The sequence below is a fragment of the Callithrix jacchus genome, chromosome 5 (assembly GCF_049354715.1).
Source record: "Callithrix jacchus isolate 240 chromosome 5, calJac240_pri, whole genome shotgun sequence".
Lineage (NCBI taxonomy): Eukaryota > Metazoa > Chordata > Mammalia > Primates > Cebidae > Callithrix > Callithrix jacchus.
Genome location: NC_133506.1, coordinates 72,704,310 through 72,724,292, shown reverse-complemented (window position 1 = coordinate 72,724,292; position 19,983 = coordinate 72,704,310). Strand labels below are relative to the sequence as shown.

Below are 19,983 nucleotides of genomic sequence, written 5' to 3'. Positions count from 1 at the left end.
ACTAACAAAGGATGTAAAGGACCTCTTCAAGAAGAACTACAAACCACTACTCAATGAAATAAGAGAGGACACAAACAGATGAAAAAACATTCCACAGTCATGGTTGGGAATAATCAATATCATGAAAATGGCCATACTTTCCAAAGTAATTTATAGATTCAATGCTATTCCCATCAAGCTACCAATGACCTTCTTCATAGAACTGGAAAAAACCACTTCGAACTTCATATGGAACCAAAAGAGAGCCCGCATAGCCAAAACAATCCTAAGCAAAAAGAACAAAGCTGCAGGCATCATGCTGCCTGACTTCAAACTATACTACAAGGCTACAGTAATCAAAACAGCATGGTGCTGGTACCAAAACAGAGACACAGAAAAATGGAACAGAACAGAGGCCTCAGAAGCAACATCACAAATCTACAATCATCTTATCTTTGACAAACCTGAGAAAAACAAGCAATGGGAAAAGGATTCCCTGTTTAATAAATGGTGTTGGGAAAACTGGCTAGCCATGTGCAGAAAGCAGAAACTGGACCCCTTCCTGATACCTTACACTAAAATTAACTCCAGATGGATTAAAGACTTAAACATAAGACCTAACACCATAAAAACCGTAAAAGAAAACCTAGGCAAAACCATTCAGGACATAGGAATAGACAAGGACTTCATGACTAAAACACCAAAAGCAATGGCAACAAAAGCCAAAATAGACAAATGGGATTTAATTAAACTCCAGAGCTTCTGCACAGCAAAAGAAAGAAATCATTAGAGTGAACCAGCAACCAAAAGAATGGGAAAAAATTTTTGCAATCTACCAATCTGACAAAGGGCTAATATCCAGAATCTACAAGGAACTAAAACAGATTTACCAGAAAAAAACAAACCCAAAGGGTATGAACAGACACTTTTCAAAAGAAGACATATATGAGGCCAACAAACATAAGAAAAAAATGCTCGTCACTGGTCATTAGAGAAATGCAAATCAAAACCACATTGAGATACCACCTCATGCCAGTTAGAATGGGGCATGGATGAATCTGGAAACCACCATTCTCAGCAAAATCACACAAGAACAGAAAACCAAACACCGCATGTTATCACTCATAGGCAGGTATTGAACAAGTAGAACACGTGGACACAGGGAGGGGAGCATCACATACTGTGGTCAGTTGCAGGGGGCTAGGGGAGGGACAGTGGGGGGTGGGGAGGGATAACGAAGGGAGAAATACCAGATATAGGTGATGGGGGGAATGAAGGCAGCAAACCACCTTGCCATGTATGTACCTATGCAACAATCCTGCATGATTTGCACATGTACCCCAGAACCCAAAGTACAATTAAATAAATAGATAAGTAATTTTTTCTTGTTTTTGTTGAGACAGGTCATGATCTTTTGCCCACGCTGGAGCATAGTTGTGCCATCATGGCTCACTGCAGCCTTGACCTTCATGGCTCAAGTGATCCTCCCGCCTCAGCCTCTGGAGTAGCTGGGACCACAGGTGTATGCCACCACACCCCGCAAATTAAAAAAATTTTTTTGTAGGGATGGGTTCTCCCTATGTTGCCCAGGCTCAACTTGAACTCTTGGGCCCTAGCAATCCTCTAATCTCAGCCTTGTAAAGTGCTGGGATTATAGGCATGACCCACTGTGCCAGGCCTAAAACAAATTTTTAATTTAGCACGTTTTCTGTCTTGTTTGGACTTTAAGAATATAATACAGATACAGTTGGCCAGGCATGATGGCTTATGCCTATAATCCCAGTGCTTTGGGAGGCTGAGGCAGGTGAATCACCTGAAGTCCAGGGTTCGAGACCAACCTGGCCAACATGATGAAACCCTGTCCCTACTAAAAATACAAAAAATTAGCCAGGCATTGATGGCATGCACCTGTAATCCCAACTACTTAAGAGGCTGAGACTCTCTTGAACCTGGGAGGTGGAGGTTGCAATGAGCTGAGAGGGTGCCACTGCACTCCAGTCTGGGTGACAGAACAAGACTGCATCTCAAGAAAAAAAAACAAAAGGAATAGAATGCGGGTACAGTAATCCCTTGGTATCCAAGGGACACTGGTTCCAGTAAACCCTGAGAATACCAAAATCCAAGGATGCTCACAGCCTTTATTAAAATGGCTTAGTATTTGCGTATTACCTATGCACATCCTCCTGTATACTTTAAATCATCTCTAGATTACCTGTAATACCTAAAACAATGCCTATACTTCCCTTAATTCTCATGGATTTAAAGCGTATGGCCTGTGGCATATTCAAGTTTTGCTTTTTGGAATTTTTTTTCTAATTTTTTCTTCTGAAGTTATCTGAATCCATGGATATGGAACCCACTGATATGGAAGGCCAACTGTATAGACCCTTTGTAGCTCCTTTCCTAGAAGATAGGAAGAGGGTTCCAATTCTGCTAGAGATAATATTTTGAAATCTGTTATGGCTTATGTTTTTATTCTATGTATGCCATGTAATCATATAGTATAAATAATGCAACGTACACACGGTTATATATGATATATGCAAAAATACCTTTAAAGTTAAACTAAACAAAAAATAACCTGCAAATGGGCTTGGACTCATCAATTCCTGCTTAAAATGTGCAAAGGAATGAAGAGACCCAACCCTAGTCATGAATACACACACTTAGTTGACAGAAAGAAGAAAGTTACAAATGTGGTTGCCCTCTCTTGAGGAAACTCTGAGATACGGAAATGATGATGACATACATCATGAAGCTGGAGACGTGGAGAAATGCAGAATCAAACCAGACAGCTCTATGTAGTTTAGTTTACTGTTTTAGGTCACCAGAATTAGAAGAGCAATTATTCTCCAGCTTCAAAGTTCTGGAGTTACCCTCCAGGGTTGATAGACTACAACATTTTCCTAGAGATGTCATAAAGATGCCATCACTATTGTAATGAAATCCCTGTCTCAACAACATCTACTACCTAATCTTTATTTTCATTTATTTATTTATTTTTGAGACAGAGTCTTGCTCTATCTCCAGGTGCCAGGCTGGAGTGCAGTGGTGCGATCTTGGCCCACTGCAACCTCCACCTCCTGGGTTCAAGCAATTCTCTTGCCTCAGCCTCCGAGTAGCTGGGACTACAAGCACATGCTACCATGTCCAGCTAATTTTTTTTTGTATTTTTAGTTGAGACAGGGTTTCACCATGTTGGCCAGGATGGTCTCAATCTCTTGGCCTCATGATCTGCCTGCCTCAGCTTCCCAAAGTGCTGGGATTACAGGCGTGAGCCGCCATGCCCGGCTTCTACTAGCTAATCTTATAAATGAGACAGATCATCCTTTAGGATCTACTTTCACCTCCAGATGGATTAACTTTATTAAAGATCATTCATCCTTTTTCCAAAAAAGTAGGTTTCTGTAAAACTTGTCCAAGAATTGCCCTTATCCTTAGTGGCATTTAAAAAATCCAATTACTATTCGAGTACAAATTTAAAAAAAACTTTTAAAATTCAGATTATTTGAAAAACAAAGTACAATCTCATTTGAATACAAATTATTAACAGTCATAATGATTGAGTTTTCTATTAATCACCAATCAAACAGTAAAATCAAGCAAGACAACAAGTCTAGTTGGAACACTCACTTTATTGTTGACTGATGGAAATTTATCAGTGCTTAAGGTGCTGAAATACTGAGGTACTAGTCAGGAACCCTGTTAGTTGACTAGTTGCATCAGACCCTACCGGATAATTCACAGGAAGATTTCATTATACCTTTTGCCATTTTGCCTAAGTCATTAATGACAGATTTAGTCGATAGATACAAGGCGTGTAAGGATAGCAGGAGATCCAGCTTCTTGGTCTGCTGTATTCCTAAATAAAAAATTTGGAAAGCTGATTAAGGCATTTCATTAATTAAACCTTAAAACAACTGAAATCAAATCTATGCCAAGGTTCCTGCTTGACATGTGTTCCTCAAAAGATATTATCTCAACATATAAAAAAGCTAAGAAAGCCATATTTAGGGGGAAATATCATCTACACAGTATATTAGCTCTTCAACATGACAGAGAAAAAGCAAACTTCCTTCATTTGGAAATTGGGTCTCCTCTTCACATACTCTGACAAAATACCGTATAGTCTGGCCAAAAGATGTAAGTGTCTTGATAATTTGCTCTTTTAAATCTTGCTAATAGAGATAAATAAATGCCCATCACATAGATATTAACTAATCTAAACAGATGGACCACACAGGTCACCTTTTAGAACCTACTTTAATATATAAACAGAGTCACTGCAGATCAATACAGAGCTCACCCTTTTCCAGAAAAGTAGATCTATGTAATACTTCTAGGATTTGACATCATTGGGAAGACACAATGCAGTATAAGAAATGAACTGTTACATCCACAATTGCTAGCATAGTACTATGTCATATCACCAAGTGCCTTTTTAATTAGTTTCATATTCCTAGGCTTTCCTTTTGTTTCTGCAGTGCTTAGTAGGAGAACTGAAGCAGAATCCAACAAGAAAGTTCTAGTCAACTGAAAGACTTTAAATCAGAAAGTTTCTTGCTGTCACTGGATAAGCAAGTAAGGAATCAACCACAGAAACTAGACATCCAAGTTATCCTCTCCTAAAACAGTCCTACAATCCTACTATGCAAATCTAGAATCCTATAACAAGGATAAGAAAAAAATTTACAGTCTGTCCCATTATCCAAAATTCTCTCGGAAGCTTAAACCAGATATAAACCATTTTTTAAAAACCAGAGACATAGCTTCTGCTAAATGACTACTAATCAGTTTTTCCCCAAATTTGCACACAGTACCTTATATAGACAAGTATTTATACTTATTGAATGTAAAAATCTAAAATAAGAAAATAGTATCTTAAATCGCTTAATGTTTTTGTTCACACATTGTACATTTCCCCTTCAAAATAAAAATACTACACAGGCATCCTTGATCCTATCCTGCAATAATAAAAATATAAAACTTTAAAACCTTTAAATCTATCAGCATTTATAAATACAATTATATTAAACAAGTTAAATACTTTCTTTAAATCCATTTAAATAAGTGATATATTAATAAAACCTTTTTAACATTTATGATAATGTACCATTAAAATGAAAGAAAGATATGAAAATAGAAGAATGCTTCCATTAATATAAAAGAATCAGGGGCTGTTAAGTGTGATGGATGGTCCAAGTCCGGATGCCTTGCTCTTAAAACAGAATGCTGGGTTAGGAAGTAGGAGAATTTCCTGGTTAATCACTTAAAAAATTAGCTCTTCTCCAGAGTTTCTTCCCTGGAATTCCTGACCCATTTAGACCTGTGATCTTGGTGACCTCACATGCCTTTGTTTCTCATACAATCTCCTCTAAAAGGATCACACTGTGACTTGAATCAGAGAGACTGAATTCCCCACTAAAGTTGTACTGACTACAGTTTGAGTGGCAAGACAACAAATCAGCACACACACAGATTATTCTCCAGTACCATAGATGGAGCAGTTTTGAGATGCTCCTTGACATAACAGAAGGCCAGAACTTTTTGTTTAAAAGGGATATGGGCAGCAAAAAAACATGGCTGCTAGATGTTTGGTAGTTTGTCAAGGCAGATAATCTGAACTGAACTGCTGTAGTACATAGCAAATTCTCAATTAACAAAATTCTCAATTAACAAAACAAAAAAGTAATTTTTTTCCTTAACAGAACTGAAAAAAATCCCAACAGTTTGTCATGTGCAAGGCTAGTCTGCCTCCAGCTACAGCTAGTGCACAATGTCACATTTGTCATCCATTCCTCACTCTTTTAATTCTTCCTCCTTTGGAAAGCGCTCCTGCTTGCAGGCCACGTCCACCAGCAGATGAAGATCTAGAAAGAAAGGATTGTTTACTCCCTCTTAGCCTCTCTGTACACTTATAAACAAGTTTTCAGACAAACAGAACAAGTTGTCTATGTCTCGTCCGCAGAATTGGCTCTAAAATTATACAGTCCCATCGGATTTTCAATTTCAGAGTATTCCTATAACTCTAAAGCACACTAATGCAGCCCAGTTGTTAAACCAAACAGACCAACAGATTTTAGTATCTCTCCTTTTAGTAGTATGGCCAAGCCTCTTTTGATCTCAATTGCCCCCCCTTCTTTTTTTTTGACACAGAGTTCTGCTCTTGTTGCCCAGGCTGGAGCTGGAGTACAGTGGTGCAATCTTGGCTCACTGCAATCTCTGCCATCCGGGTTCAAGTGATTCTCCTGCCTTAGTCTCCCAAGTAGCTAGAATTACAGGCATGCACCAGCACACATGGCTAATTTTTATATTTTTAGTGGAGACAGGGTTTCACCATGTTGTCCAGGCTGGTCTTGAACTCCTGACCTCAGGTGATCTGCCTGCCTTGGCCTCCCAAAGTGCTAGAATTACAAGCATGAGCCATCACCCCCCGCCTTCAATTGCCTTTTATTATAAGTGAAAAAGTAAGGAAAAGTATCAAAGGGATCAAACTGAATATACAAATAAAAATTCATTTCCTTTATGCTGTAAGAGTAGATGGGGGGTTGTGGGAACATGAAAAGGCAATGCCTTCAGAAAAAAAACAATGTTAAAATAAGTAATCACCGTTTTTCCAAAGTTGATTGCCTCTATAAAATTCCCACTTATTGACTAACACAGTTGAATTCTTGTAAAAATACCTAGCTGAACTGTCCATAAAAAAGAAAGCATAACCTCACACAGTGTTCATTAAGAATGAAATAAGTAAACATTCAAATTAAGTACTAGGTTCTAAAATACAAAAATGCTAAGACCATGTGTAGAAGTAGAGCTAAAAGGTCTATCAAAGGAACACAGGCCCCAACAACAGGATCTTAAGGTGGCTTCTAGCTTCAACCTAATGAACTTATAATTTCTAGAGCAACATGACCAGGGAGTATTTTTAGGTTGGTTTGGAAGCTTACAACTTTGCCTTAGAATTTGTGAGTTAAAGTATACAGCACAAACCCTTTATTTCATTCTCATACAAAGACTTTTGTCACTATCTTTGTGGAACACAGCCTCTACAGGATTGATCCACAGCCTGAGCAGGATAGCTGATTCAAATAAAATGGAATTCTACTACTACTTTTTAGAAAATCTAGAAAGCATTTGGAACAGTATCTAATTTTTGCCATATTTTGTAAAAGATAGACTAGTCACCAGGGGCAGGTGCTTACTCATTTGGTGAACTACAACCTAGATATAAATAACACATAATTTATCCACATAAGCATTTTGTGAAAGGAGAGTCTATCAGTTTATCACTTAAAATCAGTTTCTCATATATCTATGATCATAGCAGTATGATCAGCAGTATGATTCACAATAGACAAAAGGTAGAAGAAATCCTAGTGTCCATCAACAGATGAATGGATAAACAAAATGTGGTATACACATATAATGGAATGTTATTTAGCCTTAAAAAGGAAGAAAATGGAAGTGGTAGCACATGCCCGTAGCCCCAGCTACTCAAAAGGCTAAGGCAGGAGGACTGCTTGAGCCCAGGAGTTGGAGGCTGCAGTGAGCTACGATGGCACCACTGCACTCTAGTGTGACTGACAGAGCAAAACCCTGTCTCAAAAAAAAGAAAAGTTGGGGGAGATCCTAGATGGCTGATTACTAGCAGCTCAGAATTGTAGCTCCCAGTGAGAGTGCAGAGAATGAGAGGACGCCACACTTTCAGATGAATTTTTGTTGTTCACGGGCCAGGAGATTCCCAGTGGAGGAGCCCCATGGGTCACCAGCGTGACTCTTGTGGTTGGTGTGGCAGTCCTTGGTGCAGAGTAAACAGGACTGGGTCCCCTTTTCGTTGACATTTGGAGCTCTGGGAAGGCAAAGTCATCTATTCAGCTGATTGAAAAAGGGACTCAAGAAGGAAGCCAGACCGGAGATTCTCAGGAAGAAAAGCACTATGAATCTTAATGCCACTGTTTTAGCCAGCACAGTGGGTTGCTCAGATTTTGGCACCGGGAATCAACAAGCTGGACGTCCACTCAGAGACCTAATTTGAAAGCCGGTAATTACAAAGACGACAGGTGGATAAATTTACAATGATGAAACCAGCATAAAAAGGCTGAGAATACCCAAGATCAGAATGCCTCTCCCTCTACAGGGGATCACAGTTCCTCATCAACAAGGGAACAAGGCCTGATGGAGAATGAGTGCATTCCAAAAACAGAATTAGGCTTCAAAAGGTGGATAATAAGAAACTTCTATGAGTTAAAAGAACATGTTCTGGCCCAACGTAAAGAAACTAAGAACCTTGAAAAAAGGTTTGACGAAATCCTAACGAGAATAGACAATTTAGAGAAGAATATAAGTGAATTAATGGAACTGAAGAATACAATACAAGAACTCCGCGAAGTATGCACAGGTTTTAACAGTTGAATTGATCAAGAAGAAGAAAGGATATCAGAGGTTGAAGACCAACTTAATGAAATGAAACAAGATTAGAGAAGAAAGAGTAAAAAGTAATGAACAAAGTCTCCAAGAAATATGGGACTATGTGAAAAGACCTACTTTATGTTTGATAGGTGTACCTGAACGTTATGAAAAGAATTAATCCAAGCTGGAAAATATTCTTCAGGATATTATTCAGGAAATCTTTCCTAACCTAGTAACGCAGGACAATACTCAACTCCTGGTAATACAGAGAACACCACAAAGATATTCCTCAAGTAGAGCAACCGCAAGACACATAATGGTTAGATTCACCAGGGTTGAAATAAAGGAGAAAATTCTAAGGGCAGCTAGAGAGAAAGGTCAGGTTACCCATAAAGGGAAGCCTATCAGACTCACAGCAGATCTCTCAGCAAAAACCCTACAAACTAGAAGAGAGTGGGGTCAATATTCAACATCCTCAAAGAAACGAATTTTCAACCCAGAATCTCCTATCTGGCTAAATTAAGCTTCATAAATGAAGGAAAAATAAAATTTTTCGCAAGTAAGCAAGCAGAGATTTTATCACCACTAGGCCTGCTTTACAAGAGCTTCTGAAGGAAGCATGACATACAGAGGGGAACAGCCAATATCCATCATCCCAGGAACTTACCAAAAGGTACAGAGTATCTCCACGGTGAAGAATCTGTATCAACTAATGGGCAAAATAGCCAGATAGCATTAAATGACAATATTAAACTCACGAATGTCAATATTAATCCTAAATTTAAATGGATTGAATGCCCCAATCAAAGACACAGACAGGCAAATTGAATGGAAAGTTGGGATCCATCGGTGTGCTGTATCCAGATCCATCTCATGGGCAAGGAAGCACACACACAGACTCAAAATAAAGGATTGGAGGAGGACTCACCAATCAAATGGAGAGCAAAAAAAAAAAATCAAAACAGGAGTTGTAACTTTTGTCTCTGACAAAATAGACTTTAATAGTAACAAAGACTAAAAGAGACAAGGAAGGACATTACATGGTGGTGGAGGGATCGGTGCAACAACAGGACTCAATGATTATAAATATATATGCACCCAATGTAGGAGCACCCAGATACATAAGACAAGTTCTTAATGACTTATAAAGAGACTTGGACTCCCGCACAATTATAGCAGGAGACTTTGACACCACATTGTTAATATTCGACGGATTAACAAGATAGAAAATTAACAGGGACATCTATGATTAGAACTCAGACCTGGAACAAGTAAACTCAGTGAATATTTATGGAATTCTTCACCCCAGGTCTACAGAACATACATATTTCTCAGTATCACATTACACCTATTGTGAAAGTGACCACATAATTGGAAGTAAATCACTCTTCAGCATTTGCATAGCATTTCACAGACTTAAATGAAATATTGGTTGGCTGTTATTTTCTTCCCTTATTCCTTCCTGTTTCCACTGTTAAGCACAATTATCGGCATAAAAGAGGTTTTTAATATCTATTTTTATATTGAATTCCAGCCTGGGCAATAGAGCAAGACTCCTGTTCTCTCTCCCCCTTTTTCTTTCTCTTTCTTTCATTAAAAAAAAAAAAGGAGGAAATGCTAGCACATGCTACAATAGGTATTAGGATAAATAATGAAAGAAACTAATCACAAAAGGACAAAAGGCAAATGCTGTATGATTCCATTTATATGAGGTAGCTGGAATAGTCAAATTCAAAGACAAAAAATAGAATGGTGGTTGCCAGGGGCTACTGTTTAATAGGTATGGAGTTTCAGCTTGGGACGATGAAGGGAGTTTTGTAGACGAATGGTAGTGATGGTTGCACAAATGTGAATGTATTTCATGCCACTGAACTGGATACTTAAAAATGGTTACAGTGAGGCCGATGGCTCATGGCTGTTAATCCCAGCACTTTGGGAGGCCAAGGCAGGCAGATCACCAAGGTCAGGAGTTTGAGACCAGCCTGGCCAACATAGTGAAACCCCATCTCTACTAAAAATACAAAACTTAACTAGGCATGGTGGCAGGTGCCTGTAATCCCAGCTACTCAGGAGGCTGAGGCAGAAGAATTGCTTGAACCTGGGAGGCAGAGGTTATAGTGAGCTGAGATCATGCCATTGTACTCCAGCCTGGGCAACAAGAGCAAAATTCCGTCTCAAAATAAATAAACAAATAAAGGTTACAATGAGCCAGGTATGGTGATGCACACCTGTAGTCCTAGCTACTTGGAAGGCTGAAGCAGGAGAATTACTTGAGCCCAGGAATTTGAGACTGCAGTGTGCTATGATTGCATCTGTGACTAGCCACTGCACTCTAGCCTAGGCTATCTCAAAGAAAAAAAAACAGGTTAAAATGGTAACTTTTATGTTGTGCATATTTTACCACAAAATGGCTTCTCTGCAGTTTAATAATGATAATAATAACAGTAATACATTTACATACGTATCTTTTTCAAGTAGCTGAATGCATTGTGTTAAGGTCATCTAATTAATCCTGGGGAGTAAGTAGATAACTAGGAGGAAGAGCCTTTAAACCATTTGGCCAATAAGTAAAGCCAATGGTTTCCAAACCTTGCTGCATATTGGAATCACCTGGTACTCTTTAAAAACTACTGATGCCTGGCCCCCGCCCCCACCCTCAGACATTTTAATTTAATTGATGTGGAATGCAACCTAGGCATCAGGATTTTTAAAAGCGGACTAAAAAGAATAACACCTAACTATGATCATTTTCCAAACTTATAGAGACATATCAGCTCCATAAAGGACAGGCCATATGGTGGTAGAAAAATACTAAAATAAGATTTTGGAATATGAATATACTCAGTTGTAACCCTACTTTGAAAGTAGAGTAGGGTTTCTTGATAAGGACAAAGGAAAAGACTGTTAAAGCAACTATAGATCTCAATGGGGAGGCAAACTGAAGAAGAGTAGCAGAAAATCCACTGAATTTTAATGACTGGGCTTTAAAATAGCGTTTGGCACATAGCTTCTAATAACAAGCATCTAAACATAATAATTTTATTAAAGCAAGCTTCCAACAAAGTTGGCAATCAAGGAGCTAAGGAGTACAGAAATCAATAAAAATTCAAAAGGACATAGACTAGCTTGGTGTTGCTAGAAATTTATATGACTTCACTCAAAAGATAAACGTACGTACTTATCAGAGAAGATAAGTATTTGGGAATCACAGTAGCTGAGTTGGCTTGTGAGGTGAAAGGCCCTAAGAGACAAGAGCATTGCATCTACTTGTTTGGGAATGATCATTCCTACCAAGAGCACCCTCTAGGATTTGGGGACTATTACCTTAATGAAATCTCATCCATAATCCAATAGCTATAAAATGGGAAGATTTTTCTTCAGGAATGAACTGAAATTTGCTCTTAAACATTCAGTTTTCTTTGACTGTAAAACTAAATATTCTATTAGAACATAAGAGAGTATAGCCTCCACAGTAAGACTAATATTTGGGTACATTTGATTTAGAGTAATATTATTATAGAAATTAGAAGAGCATGATTCAGTCTAATATTCTTTACCTCTTGGTATTTTTTATTTAAAAGGTATTTCCTTAAGTCAGTGTGTACTCAAAAGTCCTCCACAAAGCATGCCAGTGTCTGTAATTAACAACCTCCTCCTAACAATACACATCACTGAAATCACTACAATTTGGACACTTAATCAATTCAAAGTCTCTTATTTAAAAAAAAAAAATGTTGGCCAGGTGCAATGGCTCATGCCTATAATTCTCGCACTTTGGGAGGCTGAGATGGGTGGATCGCTTGCATCCAGGAGTTCGAGACCAGTCTGGGCAACATGGTGAAACCCTGTCTCTACATACATACATACATGCATCGCCGAGTGTGGTGGCATGCGCCTATAGTCCCAGCTACTCAGGAGGCTGAGGCGGGAGACAGCTTGAGCCTAGGAGGTCAAGGCTGCAGTGAGCTGTGATCACACCACTGTATTCAGAGTAGGCAACAGAGTGAGACACTATCTCAAAATAAAATAAAAATGTCAAAGAAAGCTTGAAGTATGAGGAGATGCCCCTTCTTACACAGGTTAATGAAAATTTCAATTTAGTTTTTAAATTTTTATAATTTAGTTACAGATAAGTAACTGGCACAGATAAGTTCTGGAATATAAGATGCCCCTGTTCAATGTAATATTGAGCAACATAATGATATTCCAACAGTTAATGTTGGAATTACCGTATTTCAGAATTTGGGGCCAAAGGAGTCTTTAGAGGCAGATTTCATGAAATTACCTTACATTCATCATAAATAATGTATTTTGAGAGTTGGAACATTATTGATGGGAGATATTCTTAATGATAAAGACAGATAAAATTTGAACAATATTTTATGAATTTTATGTTTTGTTCTTTTCATTAATCTTTTAACTTTTGAATTTAGTATCCATCAAGATAAAAAGTATCTGGTCACCTATGAGAACTAAACTGAATACTGTTCCATTTTAAGCTCTCCCAACAAGAGGCACCTCCTTACTCTCTTAAGGGCTTCTCTGCCCATCAATCATCAGAGCTGCAAAAATAACAGAAGCTAAGAACAAGGAACAAGAACATCTAATACAGGGTTGGCAAAGAGCCAAATAATAAATATTTTAGGCTTTATGGCCCATATGGTTCCTATGGCAATTGCTCAACTCTGTTATTGTAGCATGAACGCAGTCATAGACAATACATAAAAGAATGGGTATGATTGTGTGTTCTAATAAAACTTTATGGACACTGAAATTTGAATTTCATATAATTTTCATGTGTCATGAAATATTCTTTTGATTTTTTCCCCCAACAATTAAAAAATGTAAAAACCATGCCTAGCATGTAGCCCATATAAAAATTGTCAGCAAACCAGATTTGATCTGCAGGACATAGTTTACCAACTCCTCTTCTAATAGCCCACGCTATGGGTACAATCAAGATAAATTTAAGGAAAAAAGAAAAAATATTTCATCAAGTTGAATATTGTTATTATGTTCTCAAAAAATATATTTTCTCCAAAGAAGATATAAAAATGGCCAAAGAGCACATGAGAAGATTAGTCATTAGGGAAATGCAAATCAAAACCACAATGAGGTATCACCTCACACCACAAGGATGGCTCTAATAATAATTTTGTAAAAAGGAAAATAACAAGTGTTAGCGAGGATGTAGAGAAACTGGAACCCTTGTACACTGCTGGTAGAAATGTAAAACAGTTCGGCCATTATGGAAAATAGCGTAACAGTTCCTCAAAAAGTTAAACATAGAATTACCATATGACCCAACAATTCCACTCCTAGGTATATACCTGAAGAACTGAGAACAGGCACTCAAACAAATACTTGTACGAGCATGTTCATAGCAGCCTTATTTACAATAGGTGAAAGACAGAAACAGACCAAATTCCATCAGTAAATAAATGGATAAGCAAATTGTGGTACATAGATATAATGTAACATTATTCAGCCATAAGAAATGAAATACTGATAAACATGTGGATGAAACTTTAAAAAGTTTATGCTAAGCAAAATCAGCTAGACACAAATGTCACACACATATTATATTATTTATATAAAATATTCAGAATAAGAAAATCCATAGAAACAGAAAACAGACTGGTAGTTGCCAGGGACTGGGGAAGGGTAGGAATATGGAACAACTCTTTAATGGTTATGGGGTTTTCTTCTGGGGTGCTGAAAATGTTTTGGAACTAAATAGAGGTGGAGGTTGTACATTATGAATGTACTACATGCCACTTAATTGTTCACTTTAAAATGTTTAACTTATAATGAGGCATGGTGGGCCATGCCTGTAGTCCCAGCTACTCAGGAGGCTGAAGCAGGAGGAATGCTTGAGCCCAGGAGGCAGAGGTTGAAATGAGCCAAGATCACACCACTGCACCCCAGCCTGGGCAAGAGAGCAAGACCCTGTCTGAAAAAAAATTGAAATTAAAAAAAATTAAATGTTTGGCTAGGCACTGTGGCTCATGCCTGTAAACCCAGAATCTTGGGAGGCCGAGGTGGGTGGATCACCTGAGGTCAGAAGTTTGAGACCAGCCTGGCCAACATGGTGAAACCCAGTCTCTACTAAAAATACAAAATTAGCTGGGTGTGGTGGCGGGCACCTGTAATTCCAGCTACTTGGGAGGATGAGTCAGGAGAATCACTTGAGCCCAGAAGGTGGAGGTTGTAGTGAGCCAAGCTTGCACCATTGCCCTCCAGTCTGGGCAACAAAGCAAGATTCCATTTAAAAAAGGAAAAAAGTTAAATGTTTAATTCTATGTTAATTTTACCTTTAAAAAAAGGTATATTTTCCTGCCAATTTGAAATGACCAGACAAAATGAAGGCGAAAGCAGGAAATGGCTATAAAACACAAAATTCATAGTTATGGTTGACTTTAGGTGTCAACTTCATTGGATTAAGAAATACGTAGAAATCTGGCAAGAGCATTATCTTTGTTCTTTTGCTGTTGTGTTGTTTGTTTGAGACAGAGTCTCACTCTGTCACCCAGGCTGGACTACAGTGGTGTGATTTTGGCTCACTGCAACCTCTGCCTCCCGGGTTGAAGCAATTCTTCTGCCTCAGCCTGCCAAGTAGCTGGGATTACAGGTGTACACCACCATGCCTAGCTAATTTTTTTATTTTTAGTAGAGACGGGGTTTTGCCATGTTAACCAGGCTGGTCTCAAACTCCTGACCTCAGATTATCTGCCCACCTTGGCCTCTGAGAGTACTAGGATTACCAGTGTGAGTCACTGCACCTGACCTGGTAAAGCATTATCTTTGGGTATGTCTCTGTGTTTCCAGAGGAGATTAGCATGCGAGCCTGAGTGGACTAGGTGGGAAAGATCTGCTCTCAACATGGGTGGGCACCATCTAATCAGCCAGGGGCCCAGAGAGAACAAAAATGGAGAAAAGGCAAGTGTGTGCTGCAGCTGGGTTATACTCTTCCTCTCCTGTTCTTGCACATCAAAACTCTAGACTCCCCAGCCTATGTCCTCTGGGACTTACACCAGAAGCCCCCTGGGCTCTCAGGCTCTAATCTTGGATTATGAGTTACACTATTGGCTTCCCTGGTTCTGAGGCCTTTACACTTAGACTGAGCTATACTACCAAGGTCCCCCTTACAGACAGCTTGTGTGGGACTTCTCAGCCCCTGTAACAGTATACCTCAATTTCCCTAATAAATCCCCTCTCATATGTCTAGATTCAGTTCTGGGTCACTTAACAATGGGGATATGTTATGAAAAATGTGTCATCAGGTGATTTTGTCATTGCACAAACATCATATTGTATATTTATACAAACCTAGATGGCATAGCCTACTACATATTGATATGGTTTGGCTGTGTCCCCATCCCAAATCCCATCTTGAATTCCCACGTGTTGTGAGAGGAACCTGGTGGGAGATAACTGAATCATGGGACAGGTTTTTTCCATGCTGTTCTCATTATAGTGCATTAGTCTCATGAGATCTGATAGTTTTATAAGGGAGAGTTTACCTGCATGAGCTCTCTTCTCTTGTCTGCTGTCATGTGAGACGTGCCTTTCACCTTCCACAAGGATTTTGAGGCCTCCAGGCCATGTGGAACGGGAAGTCCATTAAACCTCTTTCTTTTGTAAATTGCCCAGTCTTGGGTATGTCTTTATCAGCAGTGTGAAAACAGACTAATACATATACCAAGGCTATATAGTATAGCCTATTGCATTACTATACTGAATACTGTAGGCATAAACACATTGTTGAGTATTTATGTATCTAAACATAGAAAAGGTATGTAAAAATACAGTGTTACAATCTTATTGGACCACTGTTCCATATATATGTTCTGTCATTGACTGAAATGTCATTATGTAGTGCATGACCCTATATATCCTATTGATTCTATCTCTCTGGAAGACCCTGACTAATACACATACCCAAACATATCTTAGTTTTCAGTATCAGAGCATGGTAATGAGATATGGAATGGTATCTTTTGTAAAACATACACAATTCTTGCTTCCAACAGAAGTGTAGAGGACATTACTTGTGTAACCCTATTGTAGCCAGCACAGTACTGAACCCAAGGCAAGTATTCAATAAGTACTTGTTAAAAGAAACCCAAGGGTGGTTTGACTCCCCAATTATTCAAACCTTACCTCTTTGTGGTTAACTGAAAGACTGCTTAAAGAGACAAAATGTAGACATAGACACAGAAAGTAGAATGGTGGCTGCCAGCGTCCGGGGGCAGAGGAAATGGAGAGTTACTGTTTAATGGGTACACAGTTTCAGATTTTTAAAAAGTACATTAGTAAGATAAGAATATATGTGATGGAGAAAAAAAGCAACTCATTCATTTATTTATCCAACAAGGAGTGTCACAGGTAATATTCTAGGTCTTGGCGATATAATGACAAACAAAACAAAGTCTTGCCCTCAGAGAACTAAACTTCTAGAAAGGGTCAGGTGGGAATTATAGAAAAATAGCAAGTGGTAATAAGCACTGCAGAAGAAAACAAAGAAGAATAAAGAGACTGAAGGAGGGCAGGACATCGGGAACAGGGTGCCATTTCAGATGACATGATCAGGAAGATTTCTATGATGAGCTGGTATCTGGGCAGAGGACTGAATGAAATGAAGGAACACACCATGTGAAAATCTGGGTGAAAAACATTTCAGGCAGAGAGAATAGCAAGTGCAAAGGCAGGAGTATTCTTGGTATGCTCAAACAATAGTGAAGAAGCTGTTGGGGTTGGTGGTAGGAGATGAAGTCAGAACAGTAGCCAGGAGCCAAATTGCTCAGCATCTTGAAGACCACAGTAAAGATTTTCAGGTTTTATTCTATATATGTATGGAAAACTATTAAAGAAACTTAGATGGGAAAATAATTACTGATTTAAAAGGATGACTCTGGCAGAAGAATACTGTAGGGGCCAAGGGGAAGCAGAAAAACCAGTTAGGAAGCTACTGCAGTCATCTAGACAAGAGAAGGTAGTAGCTTGGTCTACGGTGATAGCATGTAAAGGAGGTGAGAAATGGTCAGATTCTGGATCTGCAACTACAGTGAACTGACAATATGTGCTGATGGACTGGACATGTTAAAGAAGGGAGTCAAGGGAGACTCCAAGAGTTGTGGCTGACTAGATGACTAGAAGTACCATTTATTCATTCATTTATTCATCTGAGACAAGGTCTTGCTCTGTTGCCCGGGCTGGAGTATGATGGCACAATCACAGCTCACTGCAACCTCTGCCTCCCAGGCTCAAGCAATCCTCCCACCTCAGCCTTCCAAATAGTTGGGACCACAAGCACGTGCCACCACAAGTGAGACAGGATTTCACTATGTTGGCCAGGCTAGTCTCGCTTCTGCCTGTCTTGGCCTCCTAAAGTGCTGGGATTACAGGTGTGAGCCAACATGCCTGGCCAATACTATTTATTTATAAGTAAATAAGTAAAATTGGGGAAAAGGTAGAATATATTAAGCTTGAGACACCTGCTGGATATGCAAAGATGTAGTGTAGGCAGTAGAGTATACACGTGTGATGTACAGAGAAGACTGAGATTTAAGACGCAGATTTCAGAGACACTACTATAAAGATGATAATAAAAGCGTGAGACTGGTTGATATTACCTAGGAACTGAATAGAGAGAGATAAAGAATTGAGCACTGGGGCTCATCAATTTTTAGAAATCAGGAAAGTTGAAGAGCATTCAGTAAAAGAAACTAGAGTTGGCTAGTGAAAACTAGGAAAGGGAGATGTTCCACAGGTCAGAAGAAAGCATTTCAGGAAGGCTCAAGTAATCTATTCAAATGCTGCTGAAGTCAGGTAAAATAGGAACTGATAATTGACTACTGGATTTGGCAATGTGGCAATCATTGGAAACCTTGACAAATGCAGTTTCAGTTGAGCAGAAGGAATAAAAATTCGCTTGGAGTAGCTGAGGTAAGGATAGGCTTCCAAGGAGCTTTTCTCTAAAGAAAGCAGAAAAACTGGAGCAATAGTTGCATGGAAATACAAAGGAAAGGTCAAAGGGATTTTTTTTTTTTTTGAGATGGAGTTTCACTCCTGTCACCCAGGTTGAAGTGCAATGGTGCGTTCTCAGCTCACCGCAACCTCTGCCTTCCAGGTTCTAGTGATTCTCCTGCCTCCGCCTCTAGAGTTGCTGGGACTACAGGTGTGTACCATCACACCTGGCTAATTTTGTATTTTTAGTAGAGATGGGGTTTCACCATGTTGGCCAGGCTGGTCTCGAACTACTGACCTCAGGTGATCGGTCTGCCTCAGCCTCCCAAAGCGCTGGGATTACAGGCATGAGCCACCATGCCCAGCCCAAAGGGATTTTTAAAAGATAGAACCTATGATGACATGTTTGCATGGGGATGAGAATTTATCTGATATAAAAGATAAAATGTGGCCAAGCACATGGCTCACTTCTGTAATCTCAGCACTTTGGAGGCTGAGGATCACTTGAGACCAATAAAGCAAGACAAGCCTGGGCAACATGGCAAGACCCTATCTCTATAAAATTTTTAAAAATTAGCTGGGCATGGTGGCATGAGCCTGTGGCCCCAATTACGCAGGAGACTGAGGTGGGAGGATTGCTTGAGACAGGAAGTTGAGGCTGCAGTGAGCTGTATTCACACCGCTACACTCCAGCCTGGATGACAGAGCAAGATCCTGTATCAGAGGGATACAGTGTGATTACTGAAAAGTAAGGGGGATAGCAGTAGGTCCTAAGTCTGTGAGTACACAGAAGTGGACAGGATTCTGTATATACATGAAAAAATTGGCCCTTTTCCATTATAACAGGAGGAAAGGCAGAGTGTAGGGTTACGACTAGAAATAGACTGATAGATATGTTGGTGGGAAAATATGAAAGCTTTATTGTAGCTGCTTCTGTTTTCTCAATCAGATACAAAACAGGGTCACAGTCATGAACGAAGAGATAGGAGTATTGGAAACTGGAGCAGAGAGGACACGATATAATAGAGTGGCTTAGGAGAATGGGAAATATATTGACTAGAAAATATTATAGGACTGCTGCAACACTGACAGCCTATGTGAATTTAAAGTGAGACTAAGGCTGGGCATGGTGGCTCATGCCTATAATCCCAGCACTTTGGGAGGCCAAGGTGGGTGGATCACCTGAGGTCAGGAGTTCAAGACCAACCTGGCCAACATGGCAAAACATCATCTCTACTAAAAATACAAAACTTAGCTGAATGTGGTGACTCATACCTGATAATTACAGCTACTTGGGAGGCTGAAGCACAAGAATCACTTGAACCCGGGAGGTGGGGGTTGCAGTGAGCCAAGATCATGCCACTGCACTCCAGCCTGGGCAACAAAACAAGACTCCATCTCAATCAATCAATCAATGAGACTAGCCATCTAGTAACCAGTGGTAATAATAAACATAAGAATAGTAAATGTTATAAAGATAATAGTAATTATTACTAAAATTTTATTGCTACTATGTATGGACTACATACTATGTAACCCAGCATAATACTAAGCCAGTTTTATGATTTATATCATCATAATACATATTCCTCATTTTACAGATGAGGAAACCAAAGCTCAGTTAGG

General features: G+C 39.2%; 1 protein-coding gene across 3 annotated transcripts in view; it reads right to left on the bottom strand.

Moving 5' to 3' along the window:
* Positions 1–3,596: 3,596 nt before the first annotated feature.
* HSF5 (heat shock transcription factor 5) overlaps positions 3,597–19,983 on the bottom strand; it is a 69,996-nt gene continuing 53,609 nt past the window's right edge. Inside the window, exons 6-7 of one of the 3 annotated variants that reach the window (XM_035299721.3) lie at positions 5,783–5,849; positions 3,597–3,841 (exon numbers count right to left, since the gene is read on the bottom strand). In XM_035299721.3, the coding sequence (XP_035155612.1) occupies positions 3,778–3,841; positions 5,783–5,849 (131 nt within the window). In that variant the 3' untranslated portion in view covers positions 3,597–3,777. Of the gene's footprint in view, positions 3,842–5,778; positions 5,850–19,983 lie in introns of those variants that run through there. The other 2 variants (XM_035299722.3, XM_035299723.3) reach the window with 2 other exon arrangements.